At 33.7% G+C, this 17,942-nt stretch overlaps 1 protein-coding gene across 2 annotated transcripts; it reads right to left on the bottom strand.

The window, feature by feature from the left end:
- Window positions 1–419: 419 nt before the first annotated feature.
- LOC142350022 (uncharacterized) lies at window positions 420–12,483 on the bottom strand. 2 transcript variants are annotated; one of them, XM_075401925.1, is made up of 5 exons: window positions 11,800–12,483; window positions 7,622–7,802; window positions 2,146–2,515; window positions 1,458–2,080; window positions 420–880 (listed from the first exon to the last, which is right to left on the bottom strand). In XM_075401925.1, the coding sequence occupies exons 1-5, from the start codon at window positions 11,985–11,987 to the stop codon at window positions 746–748; spliced, it is 1,497 nt and encodes a 498-aa protein (XP_075258040.1). In that variant the 5' UTR covers window positions 11,988–12,483; the 3' UTR covers window positions 420–745. The 2 variants fall into 2 exon arrangements, with proteins under 2 accessions (XP_075258040.1, XP_075258041.1); XM_075401926.1 differs by having other exon boundaries at window positions 1,458–2,068; window positions 11,800–12,478.
- Between the last annotated feature and the right edge of the window lie 5,459 nt (window positions 12,484–17,942).

Raw genomic sequence — 17,942 nt, forward strand, 5'->3', positions numbered from 1 at the left:
CTATTCCGATGCAAAACAAAAAATTATCCAAAAAGATCAACCTGCATTTTATCAGCAAAATAGCCTATTTAAAGTACTAGCCAATGACAATATTTTAATTCAAAGCTCACATTCAGTGACTTTAGACAGTATAAGTTTACTTGCTAGAAGCAATGAGATACTAATTATAAAAAATTTTTTCTGAATGCCTACCTATTCACATGTATTCATGCGTAAAAATTCAAATGCATACATAATGTTTAAACATATACAAACTTGGTGCACAAAATTTAATTCGGCGAGGGATTATTCTCTTTTTACTCTTAAATTTTTTCAATTTTCCGGAGCATACTTAAATACTTAGTGTGATTTAAGAGGCCTGATGCTTTAAAAAGACAAAGTTATTAAGATTATATTTTCAGCTTTTCGTGAGTAGCAAATATATCAATTGGGCAAAATTGACAGAAAATTAAGGCTGGAATTAATTTTCGCACTCCAAAACAAATTTGGAGTGCTGAAGAATTCATAAATAATATATTGAAAATGTATTCAATAGAGTGAAACTTTTAATCATTCTTGAACTTTCAGAGTTCGTATAATCTTCTTTAGCAAAAAAGAACAAAATAGAAGTTAAAATTTATATGGAAATTAAAATTATAGAAGCTCAATAAATTGATCTAAATTTAAACTATCAATGCAACCAGCACATCGTCAAATGTTTATAATAAAAATGAATATAAGAGAATGTGACTTTGAGTTATCGCAGTTATTTCGAGGAACTTGACTTGAGTTTGAACTTTGCCTCGTCTAGATTTGTTCTTGATTTGGCAACGAGAGGATCAATCTTGCCGTAGATTTCAGTGTAGAATGTAGTTGCAAGTGTGAACGAATCCGCGGCCTCCTGAAAAAAAAAACATGTTAAAACACACAGTTCCTGTATATTTAAAGCTTTTTAGTATTTGTTTACCTTTATCCTCCTTAGAATTGGACTATTTATAATTGATATTATCATAAATGATATTGATATTTGCAATTGATACCAGGATCCACGTTGACTTGACTTTCATGACTGGATAGAACATCATAATTTTTGCTGGGACCAGAACTCTTATCCTGTTCTACTTGTTATCTCAGCTATTATGGTACCAGATCTTATAAAAGCTGTTTAATGGGTTTTTGGCAAAACACGCTCTAGTTTGCTAACATCCGCTAATGAAGACAAAAAGTCTGCTTACGGGGAGATAAGGAAACAGATATCCAGTTTTTTTAAAAATCAAAGTCTGTTTCCCAACTTCCTGTTTCTTTACTTTCCTGCTTACTACGTCTGCTCATCATAACTTATTAGCCATAAAAATTCACCATAATGGTGTAAAGTTGTTATTTTGCTGAACCCGTTAACAGATTGCAATCAAAACTGATACAGCTTTCTTTATCAAAATTAACTTCAATCAATTTTAATTTCAACTCATTACATTTACCTGGAAGAGTTCAGCCTTCATCTGAAGTTGACCCAACAAAGTCGCAATCTCAGCTCGCTCCAGTTGACATAATAAGTATCTATCCGAATCATTCAAAGACATCTTGAACTCACGTTGCAATGTCGAAAATTCTTCCGGTCTCTTTGCCCGCTTTTGACCAGGTACGTGGAAAGAAATTTCAGCATCGTTAACTCGTGAAATTGTTTCGGCTAATTCGTTCTGCTTGTTGTCGAACAGCTTTTTGGCCCAATGAACAGCTTGAGCAAAGTCTTCTAATTGAGCACTTGAAGCTACCAAAAGTGTGAACAAATCAGCTGCAACATGTGAACTCATATCTAATAGCCAATCAGATTCCGCCATTCCAATCTGATACGCCGTTTCCGGTTCAAGTTTCGAAACGAGCAGCTGGCCGAATTTAATTTTTGCCGCTGATCCGAATTTCTTCGAAAAGAATTCGCTTTGATTGTAGTTCTGGTAGCAGAATGAGAGGAAGAAATCAGCATCGTCGGTGTTTTTCAAGGTCAAAAGGTAGCTTCCGAGGTTTAAAGCTGCGCACAGATGTTTTGAGCCAATATTTCCCTTCCCCTGGTAAACTTGTATTGTATTTTTACCTAAAATGTAGCCTATAATAACCAATTTTTGCAATATTTTACGTTTTTCTCAAAATTAGTAATTAAAAAAAACTTACACGTTCGCACAATCCACTTCTCGAAACTCCGTTTGATCAAATTTTCGGCTTTGTTTGCGTTCTGCCCCTTGAGTTGCGAATGACATATTTCCTCGTACTGAGCTTTCTTTGAAAATTTTTTCGGAACGTAAATTTGTTGAAATAAATTAAAAACATTTTCGTATTTTTCAGCCAAATTTTCGAATAGCTCCGTTATCGATTTTTTACTGGAAACAAATGTGACTTTGGTGCCCGATTTCAGGGCGAGATATAAAACCCAATTTGTAAAAATAGTTTGCGCAAAAAAAGGGTTTAGAGGGTTGTCGACAAGGACTATCATGTTGTTCACGCGGCCGATTACTTCTGTGTACACGCTAATTCTCTCGTTTTCCTGAAACATTAATAATTGATCAATTAAAAACTTAAAGGTTTTAACCATTTTGCAATGATTAGATGGTTCAGTGGTCGCACGGCTTAGGTGTACGACTCGGACAGGGACAGGGATCTTCAATACCCCCCCCTCCCCCCGCACCATACAGCAAAAATTCAGTCACGCCTCCCCCCCCCCCCCCCCCCCCCCTCCAAAAAAAGAAATCAGTGTCCATCTTCTGAAAAGAGGATCAACTTTCATAAATACGTCCCTGATAAAAGAGTTCGACAACCATAATTGCAACAATTTTTTAAGAAAAAGTGAAAATTAAAAGAGAAGACCGACCTTATTAGAAAACTTGTAACCGCAAGATACAATACTAAAATTGTTTCAGTACAAAATAATTAATCTTCGTCGATTTGTATCAAATTAATGTAGAAAATCCCGTACTGAACAAAATCTAGGCGGCAATTTTGCCTGATGTACCGTTTCAGAGCTATTTCAATTCAGCTTTGGTATATGGTAATCAATCAGTTAACTATAAAAGATTTTTACCTAAAAAATTAGGTTTGATAAACCAATGTTGATACCTTAATTTTTTAGTCTAATTTTGGAGAAAAACGTTATTATGTATTGGTCATTCTGACAAAACAAGTTTTCATCAAACTCAGAATCAATTAAATAGTTGACTAGGAAGGAGAGTAGCACTTTTTCAGTATATATTCTTGGCAGCTTCTTAGAATCGAAGTCAAATTGGCTAGTCTATTGTAGAATATTCCCAATGGAACTTAAATGAGTTTTTTTATGTTTGTTAGTTTTTCAATGATATGTAGCGTTTTGATTCTTCGATTTGTCCCGAAAGATCGGTCAATTTCTCTATTGGACAAAAACCAGTTAAATTTTTCTTCTGGATGTTCTCTTCTCAAAATTTTGATAAGAAATTCAGATACTCGTTTTCATTTACCTCAAATGTTGGCGGATTTTTTTCTGCAGTCTTAAGTACAGCATTTTTCAAAAGTAAAGTACAGTTGTCTAAAACATTATTTTTTATTAATTTCAGTAAGATTTCTTAGCATTTCTGATTGTGAATCATCGGTTCATCTCACACTCAAAAAAATTTTAGTTGAGAGAATTTTTTTCTTTAGTGGGATTGAAATCTTTGGTCGCCCGATCACTTTTCGCATATTTTCCGACGTCTTGAATGAATCAAATTGGTGTGTAGTTTTTTCGGCGACGCTGTCTCTCTTTCTTCAATTATTGGCAGGACCTTTGATACTGTAAGGCTTCTGCGGTATTCAGTGTCATCTAAGATTTTGTTGTAAATGTTTGTAAGGTATCCACAAGTGAACGGCCTTATTGTTCTTTGATTGGAGAAAAATTTGCTCGCCCCAATTCCATTCAAGAGTACCCAATCATTTTTCAGCTGTCAGTATTTTGGAAAAAACGCAAAGGGTCTGTTCCGCTAGCCAACATCACCTCAGTTTTATGGAGCCGAAAAATAGACAGCAACAAAAATTAATATTTGGCTACGTACTGAAAAACGTTTAGTTGTTAATAATTATGTATCTGGTACAATAGTTTGACAACCGTCTTTGATAGACTTTCAAAGAAAACCAACCCCTTGTAAAAACTGTAACAGCAAGACACAATACTAAAATTGTTTCAGTACAAAATAAGTAATCTTCGTTTTGTATCAAATTAATGTTGAAACGCCCCGTACTGAACATATGCTAGGCGGCAATTTTGCCTGATGTAGCACCGTTTCTGAGCTACTTCAATTGAGCTTTGGTATATGGTAATCAATCAGTTAACTATAAAAGACTTTGACCTAAAAAATTAGGTTTGATAAACCAATATTGATACTTTATTTTTTAGTGTAATTTTGGAGAAAAACGTTATTATGCATTGATCATTCTGAAAAAACAAGTTTTCATGAAACTCAGAATCAAAAAAATACTTGACTAGGAAGGACAGTAGCACTTTTTCAGCATATATTCTTGGCAGTTTCTTAGAATCGATGTCAAATTGGCTAGTCTATTGTAGAATATTCCCAATGGAACTTAAATGAGTTTTTTATGTTTGTTAGTTCTTCAATGATGTGTAGCGTTTTGATTCTTTGATCTGTCCCATAAAACCGGTCAATTTCTTGATTGAAAAAAATCAGTTAAATATTTCTTCTGGATGTACTCTTCTGAAAATTTTGATAAGAAATTCAGATACTCGTATTCATGTAGCTCAAATGTTGACGGATTTTTTTTCTGCAGCCTTAAGTACAGCATTTTTCAAAAGTAAAGTACAGTTTTCTGAAACATTATTTTAAAATTAATTCCAGTAAAATTTCTTAGCATTTCAAATTGTGAATCAAAGGTTGATCTCACACTCAAAAAAATTTTAGTTGAGAGAATTTTTTTTTAGCGGGAATGAAATCTTTGGTCGCCCGATAACTTTTCGCATATTTTCCGACGTCTTGAATGAATCAAATTGGTGTGTAGTTTTTTCGGCGACGCTATCTTTCTTTCTTCAATTATTGGCAGGACCTTTGATACTGTAAGGCTTCTGGGGTATTCAGTGTCATCTAAGATTTTGTTGTAAATGTTTGTAAGGTACCCACAAGTGAACGGCCTTATTGTTCTTTGATTGGAGAAAAATTTGCTCGTCCCAATTCCATTCAAGAGTACACAATCATCTTTCAGCTGTCAGTATTTTGGAAAAAACGCAAAAGGTCTGTTCCGCTATCCAACATCACCTCAGTTTTATTAAGCCGAAAAATAGACAGCAACAAAAATTAATATTTGGCTACGTACTGAAAAACGTTTAGTTGTTAATAATTATGTATCTGGTATAATAGGTTGACAGCCGTCTTTGATAGACTTTCAAAGAAAACCAACCCCTTGTAAAAACTGTAACAGCAAGACACAATACTAAAATTGTTTCAGTACAAAATAATTAATCTTCGGTTTTTATCAAATTAATGTTGAAACGCCCCGTACTGAACACATGCTAGGCGGCAACTTTGCCTGATGTAGCACCGTTTCAGAGCTACTTCAATTCAGCTTTGGTATATGGTAATCAATCAGTTAACTATAAAAGATTTTTACCTAAAAAATTAGGTTTGATAAACCAATGTTGATACCTTAATTTTTTAGTGTAATTTTGGAGAAAAACGTTATTATGCATTGATCATTCTAAAAAAACAAGTTTTCATGAAACTCAGAATTAAAAAAATAGTTGACTAGGAAGGAGAGTAGCACTTTTTCAGCATATATTCTTGGCAGTTTCTTAGAAACGATGTCAAATTGGCTAGTCTACTGTAGAATTTTCCCAATGGAACTTAAATGAGTTTTTTATGTTTGTTAGTTTTTCAATGATGTGTAGCGTTTTGATTCTTTGATCTGTCTCAAAAAATCCGTCAATTTCTCTATTGAACAAAATCAGTTAAATATTTCTTCTGGATGTACTCTTCTGAAAATTTTGATAAGAAATTCAGATACTCGTATTCATGTAGCTCAAATGTTGACGGATTTTTTTTCTGCAGTCTTAAGTACAGCATTTTTCAAAAGTAAAGTACAGTTGTCTAAAACATTGTTTTTTATTAATTTCAGTAAGATTTCTTAGCATTTCTGATTGTGAATCATCGGTTCATCTCACACTCAAAAAAATTTTAGTTGAGAGAATTTTTTTCTTTAGTGGGATTGAAATCTTTGGTCGCCCGATCACTTTTCGCATATTTTCCGACGTCTTGAATGAATCAAATTGGTTTGTAGTTTTTTCGGCGACGCTGTCTCTCTTTCTTCAATTATTGGCAGGACCTTTGATACTGTAAGGCTTCTGGGGTATTCAGTGTCATCTAAGATTTTGTTGTAAATGATTGTAAGGTATCCACAAGTAAACGGCCTTATTGTTCTTTGATTGGAGAAAAATTTGCTCGCTCCAATTCCATTCAAGAGTACACAATCATCTTTCAGATGTCAGTATTTTGGAAAAAGCGTAAAAGGTCTGTTCCGCTAGGGAACATCACCTCAAATTTATGGAGCCGAAATATAGGCATCAACAAAAATTAATATTTGGCTACGTACGGAAAAACGTTTAGTTGTTAATAATTATGTATCTGGCATAATAGGTTGACAACCGTCTTTGATAGACTTTCAAAGAAAACCAACCCCGTATAAAAACCATAACAGCAAAAATGTAACGAAGTTTTTTCTGTTGATCTCTACATTTTCTGCAGCAAGCTGTTGTTAAAGAAGTATTAAAATCACACTTCCATTCTGTTGGAGTTGTCTAAATGTTTAACACAACTTCTACGTACGAAGTACATCAAATGCTCATATAAAGTTTAAACAGATAAAAAACGGATGTGTTGAAATTACTGAAAAGGGGAGATAGCGGAAAGGAGCCTCGATATTTTTACGAGGACTAAATCTTTGCAATAAATTTGGTTAAAGCAATGGTAATCTTTTAACTCCTTTTTTCTAATGAAAATTATTTCAAGCAATAAAAACATACATGTATATTTATAATTATCAACAGTGAAGCAAAAACCAATTTAAAATTTTATACGAGTAGGTAAAGCCTTGAGAAAAATATTGCAAATGTTTTCCGAATTATCTACGATCTTGTATTGTGAAATAGCAGCCCTAGTTTAGACCTGGAATTATTAAAAGACTGCCCTCGATCAATTTAAGGCATGAAAAGACCCGGCTTGAGACCCTGAATGCCTATGAAAAGAATCTTACTCTAAGGTCCTCGACCGGGTAATTGAGCTCAAACTTACCCCCACCTGGAAATAATAGGTCTTTTCAAAATTTCAGGTCTAGGGAGCTAAAGAACACAAGAATTAATTAACACACTTTAATAATGCAGAAAAAGCACAGGATGATAAGGTGAGATCTTAATAAAAAAATATGTACTTTAGTTCCTTAGTTAACTTCGCACAATTTATAACTTGACAAAATTTATCATGATTCCAGACATATATCGATGATCGATATATGTCTGAGATCATGATTATTTTTGTCAAGTTATAAATTGTGCGAAATTAACTTTTTTTATTTACATAACAATTAATGCACCAATATGTCATTACAAAGTATACCAGAGAGTATGGAACACATTTTTGAAACTTGCCGTAGAAAAGTAGTTGTCACATAACACGTCAATGTAGTGGAACAAAGTTCCCCCAGTATGGGACACTTTGCCAGAGTAAACTATCACTTCGTCAATGAGGGCAGCCACACTAGTGCCAGAAGAATACAGCCAGAGAGTGTTGGCATCACCCGAGTGCTCGTTTCCCTTTGAGTCCAGGTATCTAAAGTGCAGCTGGGACAATTAAAACTTTTATCCCCATTTTAGCCCCACCAGCCTGGTGGAACTATAAACTATAGCCTCACTACCCAGGTTGAGGTCCAGACTCAAATTTTTGTCTGTTCAGACTTTCCAGACCAAAGTTAACCCTGATCAGACTTTCCATACCCAAGTTACCTCTGATCAGACTTTCCAGACCGAAGGCGTTCTGATCAGACCATCTTCAGACCATGGTCCAGACTCAAATTCGGACCATTGTTCAGACTTTAATCAGACTATGATCAGACTCAAGTGGTCTCGAAGAGCTTCTGATCAGGCTCAAGTGTGCTCGAAATAGTCTGGTCAGAGAAAGATTTTACTTATGAATAAATTTCTTAAATTTTCTATAATGTATTCATTTCAAAAAACTGGTTTTTGCAGTATTTAATTCATCAAAGGAAAAACCAACTATAAATGTATGCTAAAGAAAACTAAAACCAACTGTTGAGAACGAATTTTTTAGCGTACTGCTTAGTGTATGTTTCTGACTCAATGGATAAAGTTTAGGCAGCTTTCCATAAGAAACATCGTGGTCTCCAAAATTTCCTATGAAGGGGACAGGACTTTGGTATCATCTGGATGCCTTTTTTGTGATCAGAGATATCGGATTTTAGACGAGTGTTTGATCAGACCGCTGCTTTGTTCTTGCCTCTTAGCAGAGCCAACATCTCTAAATAAAAAACAACAAAAAACTGAAAAAAAGGACGCATGAAATGGTCCCTGATCAGACCCAATTTTTGTTTGAAAACATGTCTGATCAGACTCAATTGCGCTCGAAGCGTCTATGATCAGACTCAAGTGCGCTCAAATGGGCTTCTGATCAGACCCAATTGCGCTCGCACTGTTTATGATCAGACTCAAGTGCGCTCGATTACACCTATGATCAGACTTTTCAGACTAAATTGACCGCTGTCCAGACCAACTCCAGACCATGGTCCAGACTGTAGTGCGCTCGAAATTTTGTACAGACCCTGTAATTTCGGTCTGGGAACACACGGTTGTGCGCTCGATTGGGTCTGATCATAAAGCAATTTGGCTCTGCACCTCAACCTGCGTAGCTATGTAAAGAAGAACGGAATGCCAAACCCGGGTCGAGGTTTTTGCGTGATCTTTTGTAAGAAATGCGGTGAATGCGGTGAAATATGTTTTTTTTGACCGCGTTGACCACAATCACCGCATTTCTTACAAAAATTCACCGCATTTGCTTTCCAACGTTCACTGAATCTGATTTAAATCCAAAAGAAATATCGAAGAATTGAGTGATTGCTGGCTCAGTGGAATAAGAAGTTGCAGACACGAACGAGTTAAGAGATTCAGACCCGTGCAAGGAACTTTCTTTTTGTAAGAATACTGTGAACGAGGGGAAAATAAATAATTCACCGCGACTCACCGCGTTCAACGCAAAAAGATGTAAGCGATATTATTTTTTTTTCACCGCATTACACTGCATTTTTTTTCAAATATTCACCGCCAAACATCGACCCTGGAATGTAAGTTAGTATACTCTAGTTTTACCAAGAATAATTTAATTTTTTGACGCAATGTTATGCCAACTGGCCATCCAATATCAAAAGTTTTTTTTTGACTGAAGATCTCCTCCCCTCCGCTAGTGGTATTGCCTACCTTTGAAAATGAGATGATTCAAAATGGTAATTATCAGAAACCCAGGCGTAATTTTGATGAACTCCATCCGAGTTTCACAGTAAAGTTGGTAAAATAAATAACATCAAAATTTAAATTTATATTTCGTAAAGTTAGAGTGTGTTGATTTAATTTTGATTTCCAGTATACCATATATGAGGAGAAATGTTTTAGAGAGAGCGCGTTAATCGGAAACCCAAAAATTTGCACACAATTAGAATTTAATTATTAAAAATGAGACCAAAGTCAAGATCTGTGCTGACGATTCAAACAACGAAGTAGTATCATAACGCGTTTTTGATCAAACAGACAAGATCTCTAACCAATTCTGCCAAAATTTGATCAACGAAGTAATTGGGCAATTAATGTGTTAAAATGGCTCGAAGTCGTCGTTTCATTTTATAAGAAAATTATATTAAAATTAGCAAAATCTGAACTACACATTTTTAATTTAACCAATTAAAATTTTCAAAAATAAATTTATAAGATAACCGGAAAAAACGTACATGTAGCGCATGTATTTTTAATTTTCACAGAAAATTTTGAGGCTCAATAAAAAACTTGTTTCATGAAAAATGGTATTGAATCATCAAAATGTCCATGGGCGGGTTAACAGTTATTTAATTAATCAGAAACTCTGATTACCGTTCATTTTAAGCAAAATAAAAGCAGGGAACCGTTTAAGACAGAGAGAAATACAAGAAATTTGAAAAAGACACCTGTTGCGAATTGTTCTGTTATTATTTTGCTTTCTTCACTGTTACTTTTTCCACTATTTAACAAAGATTAAAAAAACATGGCCCAAAATTTTCGTTCAAAAGAGCATGCACCTACGCACCCACACAGGCAGGCACGAAAACTCACATATACACAAACACACACATACGCACAGTCAAAGACACACGCACACACACAAACACGCACACGCGCACAAAGTCAAAAGCACACAAACATACAAACACACACACTTACATGCGAACACGCACACACATTTACACGCACCACAAACACGCACGTAGACACAAACAGACACACATATAGACACGCACACGCACACATATACACACACGCACACGCACTCTCACAAACACTCACGCGCACACACACATACCTCAAAAACAAATCCAAGCTGTCTTAATTTTAATAAAGCTTGCGCAAATATCTGGTACTGTTTTAATTAACTCCTGTCGCAATTACAATACCTGCATAACTTAGAGTACTGTTTTACTGATTTATTTTGGGTTTTCTGTCACTTGATTCTCGCCATTACCCATATTGCATTAGATAAGCGGTGAAAAGTTGCTTTTGTTTCACCGCAAATTTCGCACGTAATTTTGCGGGGAAATGCAGTGAAATTTTGTAATTTCAACGCTATAGTAAGCGGTGAACTTACAAAACGTCAACGCGTTTCACCGCGCTCACGTGTTTGGAGCTCTGACATCCTGCATGTCATCCACTTCTTCTTCCACTGCGCCATCTCTCCCTTCATCTAGTTTTGTTTTGAATAAAGATCAATTTCACTCTACTTTCTGTAAAACAAGCGCGGTGAATTTTTGCAAGATAAGCAATTTTTAGCAGTGAAATTACATATTTTAGCGCTGAAACGTGGTGATTTTTGTAAGTTCACCGCTTACTCGAGTGGTGAAGTTACATAAATTAACCATTTAGAAAAAGTGTCAATAATATTAAGGGGTAATTTTTTTTGGGGGGGGGGGGGGGGGGGGGGGGTTAAATCTAACAATTACTCCCTTACTCCCCATTAGTTTCGACGCATTCATTGCTGATCTAAAACAATTTTAACACTTTTTTCTGAGCGGTGAATTTAATGTAATTTCATCGCAATCACCGCTTATCTCACACAATTTGGACACTTTTTTCAGAGCGGTGAATTTATGTAAATTTACCACTAAATTCTGCGGTGAAATTATGTAATTTTACCACTACCGAGCGATAAATTTTTTTCACCGCATTCACCGCCGAATTTTCACCGCATTCATCGCTTATCTTACAAAATTTCCCGCATTCACCGCTTATCTTACACAATTTTGCGTTGAATGGCGGTGACACCTCGACCCGGGAAGGGGCGAGAAAAGAATGACGGAATTTTGCAATCGAATACCACAACAGTGTCATAACTTGTGTGTAGCGGGAGTTTGTTATTTATTTCCTTGTTAAGTTATACCTCTGCTGTTTGCCAACATGACCTGAATCTGAGATTGAAGTTTATGGAAAGTGAAGTTGTGAAGAAAGGAATCGAATGAAGGAAAACAAGTCAAGGAGTGAATCGAAAGTGAGATCCGATAAGGAAATGCGAAACTTACCTTTCCTCCAAATTTGCCAGACTACATTTTCCCTCATTGGCCCTTGGAATTATCACTTTTTCCAGACATTCTGACTTGTTCCAAGAAACCTCTTTTCCACCCGTTTGTATCAAGTGATGCCGCTTGAACTCTTTTAGGAAACTTATCGACACCCCCAGATGATGTGACTGGTTAAGCAAAGAAGGCATTATAACTAAGTATAAATTATAATAGCGAACTAACTTTTTAAAAAAATAAATAATCAATGTTTTTATATATTCTTGCAATGAATTGAGAGTGTTTGAGAGTTTACAAATCCAAGATCAATTCAAGTATATTAAACTCTTAATAGCAACAAATCCGCTAAAATTTACTAAATTGAGATCTTTTGAAAAAGCGTTCAAAAATTTATCGCTCGAACATTCCAGAGAAAGGTTATACCCACTGCTAATGAGTTTGCGTGGTCAATGAAAAGATAGTAAAAGTTATAAAAAGTTATTCACGTGTATTTGTAACTTCAATAGATAACTATCATAGCAAAGAAAAGCAAAACTGACTTTGTAAAAATCAAAGATGTTTTTACAAAAACCGTCGGTAAGTTTTTAAATGACTGAAAGTACACGCTTAATTAGATTTTACGAGCTTAGCCACTTTTAATTGCTCATTTTTTGTCAAAGCTTACTTTTTGATCTGCTTTTTATAAGTGGGTTTTTGCATACTTTTGTTGTATAAAACTATATGCACTTTGAAATTCATCTTATACGATTGCTAAGCTTTCGATTTCGGCAACTTGATTAATTTTTCAACGGTTTTTGATTATTTATGCCTCGGTGGTCTTAAAACATAGTAGCAAAACAAAAGCTCAGATTTAAGCTCTTAATAATCAAAACTGTGCTTTTTTTTAATAAGAAAACGAATAATTGAACGCCGCAAGAATTTTAAACTGAGCAGTCACTTCAAATGACAAATATTTTTTCATTCGACAGTGAGAAGAGAGATTTTGCGGACGTGAATGCCAAAACAACTGCTCATTTTTACAATTTATGAACACGTGAACACAAAACAACAATATTTTTGACTGATAGTGCAAATATAAACTACTCAAAAGGAGGTCCCAAAATAACAAACGTGGGGATTTTCAAGACAACAATATCCGAAAGTAATACTTAAGATCTTTTTAAATGTCAAATTCAAGCAGTAATATCTCTAGATAGAACAAAGAGAAAGATCCGAGTTGTCAAAAATATTGTCAACTTATGTGTTCTAAACTAGATTTTACTCATATATCAAATTTTAACCACTAGACTAGACTCTCTATATAAACTGTCACAAAGGTTTGAAAAGTCATAAAGACTTCAATAAAGACAATTCGAGGTCACAATTTTGGTCGAAAAAACTAAAATAAAAATAAAGTGAGACGATTATAAGATGAAAACATTGACAGAATTGTTTAATTTTTTAGTATGTTTTTCATATTTGTTTTTTGAAAATTTGATCCTGCCACTGTTATCAAAAAAATTTCAAAAACTTTTCAGCATGCCTTTTTATCAGCGTCAATTATCATTGGGACCATTTCTGAAAGCTTCAAATGAACAACTAAAGCACTGTATTTCATTTTCGTGGAATTCAAAATGTAGTTTTCGAAAGCTTATTCAAAGTATTCACACATATATGAGCCTAATGATCTCCCGTGATTTCAAATTTGATTTTTTACCTAGTCGTTTTATTTAATAAGTATCGAAATTGCAGACGAATGCTTTTCCATGATCTGAACTGGTTCCGGATGATTACAAGAAGACTCCAGCGAGTCTGCGCACAACAGAAAAGGTTCCAATATTTCTTCATTTTTGAAAAGAATTTTGTTTACTCCGAGAGTCAAATTTTTTATTATCGAGTGACAAGAAAATGCTGTTGCAGCGAGAAAAAACAATAGGAAAAGTTGAAACAAAGACTGTAAAGGTAGAACATCAAGACAACTTCAAGAATCATGAACAGTGATTTCTGAATAAAACCTTGATTTTACCCCATGAAAAGAGCACTAAACACAAAACTAAATTTCAAGTATCAATTACTAGTTAAATGTTTAAAGATCAAAATAAATCAGGAGATACTGAGAAAAACCGAGAGAAATAATTAAAAATCAGAGAAGCAGAATATGTCTAATTTCCCTTATTGGCAACACTTTTTGTTTTCAGCTTTAAAATTTTAATCTTAACTTCGATCATTTCGGCACTGTTTTGAATTAAGCAAAAAAAATTAGAGAACATTTACAATTATTTGTTTTAAAATGCAGTTCAATATTTTTCTTTTTTACCAAAGTAAAATTTCCGGTCGTTTTGCTGGATTCTGTATGATACTAATATAAACTGAATAGTTTTTAGGGATTTCTTAAACAATCACTTGTGCTCAGTGAGTTAAATGTTTGGGCTGAAGTTAAATTTTATGTTGGTTTTCTTTGTGTTCTTATTTCACTATTATCATTTTAAGTTTGGTTTAGTTGAAGAAAAACAAGCTAATTTAAGCAATATTGGCTAATTACTCTATATTTTGTTCATTTTATTGTTATTAGGTTCAACAATAGGGTAACAGGTAGGGTTGTTGTTACTAGTGCAAAAAATTAATGTATGATAGATAAAAAAAGTTTTCTCAAGTTTTCAACTTTAAGTTGTTTTCCACTGTCTTTAGTTGTCATATACTTGCTCGGAGAAAAAGCAAGAAATGTGCCTTACAATCTTTTGAGAAAGTATAAGGAGACACTGAAAATTTTAGAGAATATTTTTGAAAAATTTAGCAGCGTTGTTAGATTTTATACAGAAGTGATTTTTGCTCATCTTTCTGCCTTTTTGCAGATGACTTGCTTAGTTTCTCTTTCTAACCAAAAAAGTTTATTGAAGATAAAATAAGTATAATTGTCATTCCGATGTCAAAAATTGTCTTGGAGTCATATTTGTAATCAGTGTCCTTGTTTTGGCTTTTTTTTTCCTTTGCAAACTGTTTCATCTATTTATCTATTTTTCAAATTGAGTAGTATATCTTATCAGGCTAAGCAGAAACTTGGATCAATATGAAAGGACACAGACAGGAAGCAGTTTATATTTTGACGTTTGAATGCTTAATGACCCAATTTTCCATTAAAGCAGTAAAACTGAGGACTTAGTATTATTTTTTCGTGGTTCCTTGTCGAATAATTGTAATATGGTGGTTTATACATGCTAGGCAATCTTTCATTTTTTCCTTATGTTACCTATTCTTCAAGACATTTTTCAAAATTTTTGTTAATTTTTTGTGACCATATATATTTATTTGAGTTTATTCTTTAAAGTTTTTTTTTGTGAATCCTAAGAAATGAGCATGGACGCAATGAAAGGGAGAGTGTTTTAAGGAAATAATCAAAATTAATTTGAAGCCTGACGAGTTTCTGCGAGCCAACGTTCTATTATAGAGCGAGTCATTAACAACGGAAGACACAAAACTGAGCAAAAATTTAGAATTGAAAAACGAAGCAAAACCTAATTTTGCCCATTTTTGGCGAGTCAAAAATGGCCGTCATATCGAACAAGGAATTTTTTGATTATAGCTGATGACTGCCTGGATTAGTCTGGTTATAGGTAATTATGAATAACGATTAAACTTAGGTTAGTCTTTAGGGATTTCTTAAACAATCACTTGTGCTCAGTGAGTTAAATGTTTGGGCTGAAGTTAAATTTTATGTTGGTTTTCTTCGTGTTCTTATTTCATTATTATCATTTTAAGTTTGGTTGAGTTGAAGAAAAACAAGCTAGTTTAAGCAATATTGGCTAATTGCTCTATATTTTGTTCATTTTATTGTTATTAGGTTCAACAATAGGGTAACAGGTAGGGTTGTTGTTACTAGTGCAAAAAATTATTGTATGATAGATAAAAAAAGTTTTCTCAAGTTTTCAACTTTAAGTTGTCTTCCACTGTCTTTAGTTGTCATATACGTGCTCGGAGAAAAAGCAAGAAATGTGCCTTACAATCTTTTGAGAAAGTATAAGGAGACACTGAAAATTTTAGAGAATATTTTTGAAAAATTTAGCAGCGTTGTTAGATTTTGTACAGAAGAGATTTTTGCTCATCTTTTTGCCTTTTTGCAGATGACTTGCTTAGTTTCTTTTTCTAACCATAAAAGTTTATTGAAGATAAAATAAGTATAATTGTCATTCCGATGTCAAAAATTGTCTTGGAGTCATATTTGTAATCAGTGTCCTTGTTTTAGCTTTTTTTTCCTTTGCAAACTGTTTCCTCTATTTATCTATTTTTCAAATTGAGTAGTATATCTTATCAGGCTAAGCAGAAACTTGGATCAATATGAAAGGACACAGACAGGAAGCAGTTGATATTTTGACGTTTGAATGCTTAATGACCCAATTTTCCATTAAAGCAGTAAAACTGAGGACTTAGTATTAGTTTTTCGTTGTTTTTTGTTGAATAATTGTAATATGGTGGTTTATACATGCTAGGCAATCTTTCATTTTTTCCTTATGTTACCTATTCTTTGAGACATTTTAAAAAATTTTTGTTAATTTTCTGTAACCATATATATTTATTTGAGTTAATTCTTTAAAGTTTTTTTTGTGAATCCTAAGAAATGAGCATGGACGCAATGAAAGGGAGAGTGTTTTAAGGAAATAATCAAAATTAAATTGAAGCCTGACGAGTTTCTGCGAGCCAACGTTCTATTATAGAGCGAGTCATTAACAACGGAAGACACAAAACTGAGCAAAAGTCTAGAATTGAAAAACGAAGCAAAACCTAATTTTGCCCATTTTTGGCGAGTCAAAAATGGCCGTCATATCGAACAAAGAATTTTTTGATTGTAGCTGATGACTGCCTGGATTAGTCTGGTTATAGGTAATTATGAATAACGATTAAACTTAGGGGCCAACTGACCTATTATTTGGTATCACCGTTTGTATTTATTCTTCGTATTATTCGGCCAAATATTGTTTTTTTCTGTTGTTCTTATTCATTGATAAAAAAAATCTTTGAAAATTATGAGTTTAATAAATTTTTACATTAGAAATTAAAATTGTTTTTGCAATGTTTTTTTCAAATTTTTTAAAATAAGAGGCAACATTTTGGCGATAAAATTAACTAAAATTGGTAAAGGTGCTTAGTGGCATTTCGTTTTCATATTGATTAGCTGAGAATTGTCCAAAGTTTTCATCAACTATAAAAAACGAAACAATGCCGGGTTTTCTATTAAAAATTATTGATTTTTCAATCTAAAGATTCCAAATGATAAATGGAGCTTCCTCAAAGAGAGAAAACAGACCGAAATTCTTATAATATTAATTTTATCATTATTTCCAATCAAATGCGACTGCAGTATCTATTAAAAACTAAAAATCTTAAAAAAGTTTGAGCAGCTTCGTCCAAACTAGAATTGAACTGAGCCGGATAGCATTTCTCTCTTGTTCGTTTTGTTGACAAAAGTTTGACGACTATGCTATAAAAATACCAAATAATGATAAATAAATTAGCTTAATGTTTTCGGGATTCCAATTAAACTCCCGATTTTTATTATGATATTAAAAATTTTTGCTCTTACAAATAGTTTTGAGAATTCAGCTCCAAAATTGGATTTGACATAAAAAATTAAAAATAAAACGAAGTTTAACTTAGTTTAAAACAAGGTTAAAATGAAACAAAAAACTAACAAATATAATGCGAAGTTTAACTTACGTAAACATGAAGGATACAAAGTTTGAAATAATATCATGCAACAAAACTGAAATTTATAGACCGGTATTAGCAATATATCACTCCTGCGTTTTCTCTCGTGCTTTACCTGAGGTTGAATTATCCCTTGCACACGCTTTGAGCCACAATATTTAGGCAAATCGAGAAAATATGAGCATTGGTAGTAACGAACCATATTTGTTGCGAAATTGTTGACATACATCAGAAAAAGACAACATATTTTGATTCGAGGCAAATATGGATGGCTCTAATGCAGACCAAGGGTCTCAAAATATCCATAAAGAGGACAGCAGAGCAGATCGATGAGCCAAAACTTTAGTCAAATGGAGCAATTGCCGTAATTGATGACATTTTGCTCTAACAAATTTATAATATCTCATGCTTAATTTGGTTTCTTTCTACCTTTCTTTCGCTGAAAAATTTTCAAAGATGATCTCGAC

This window comes from Convolutriloba macropyga, chromosome 11 (genome assembly GCF_964194025.1).
Source record: "Convolutriloba macropyga chromosome 11, txConMacr16.3, whole genome shotgun sequence".
In the NCBI taxonomy this organism is placed as follows: domain Eukaryota; kingdom Metazoa; phylum Xenacoelomorpha; order Acoela; family Convolutidae; genus Convolutriloba; species Convolutriloba macropyga.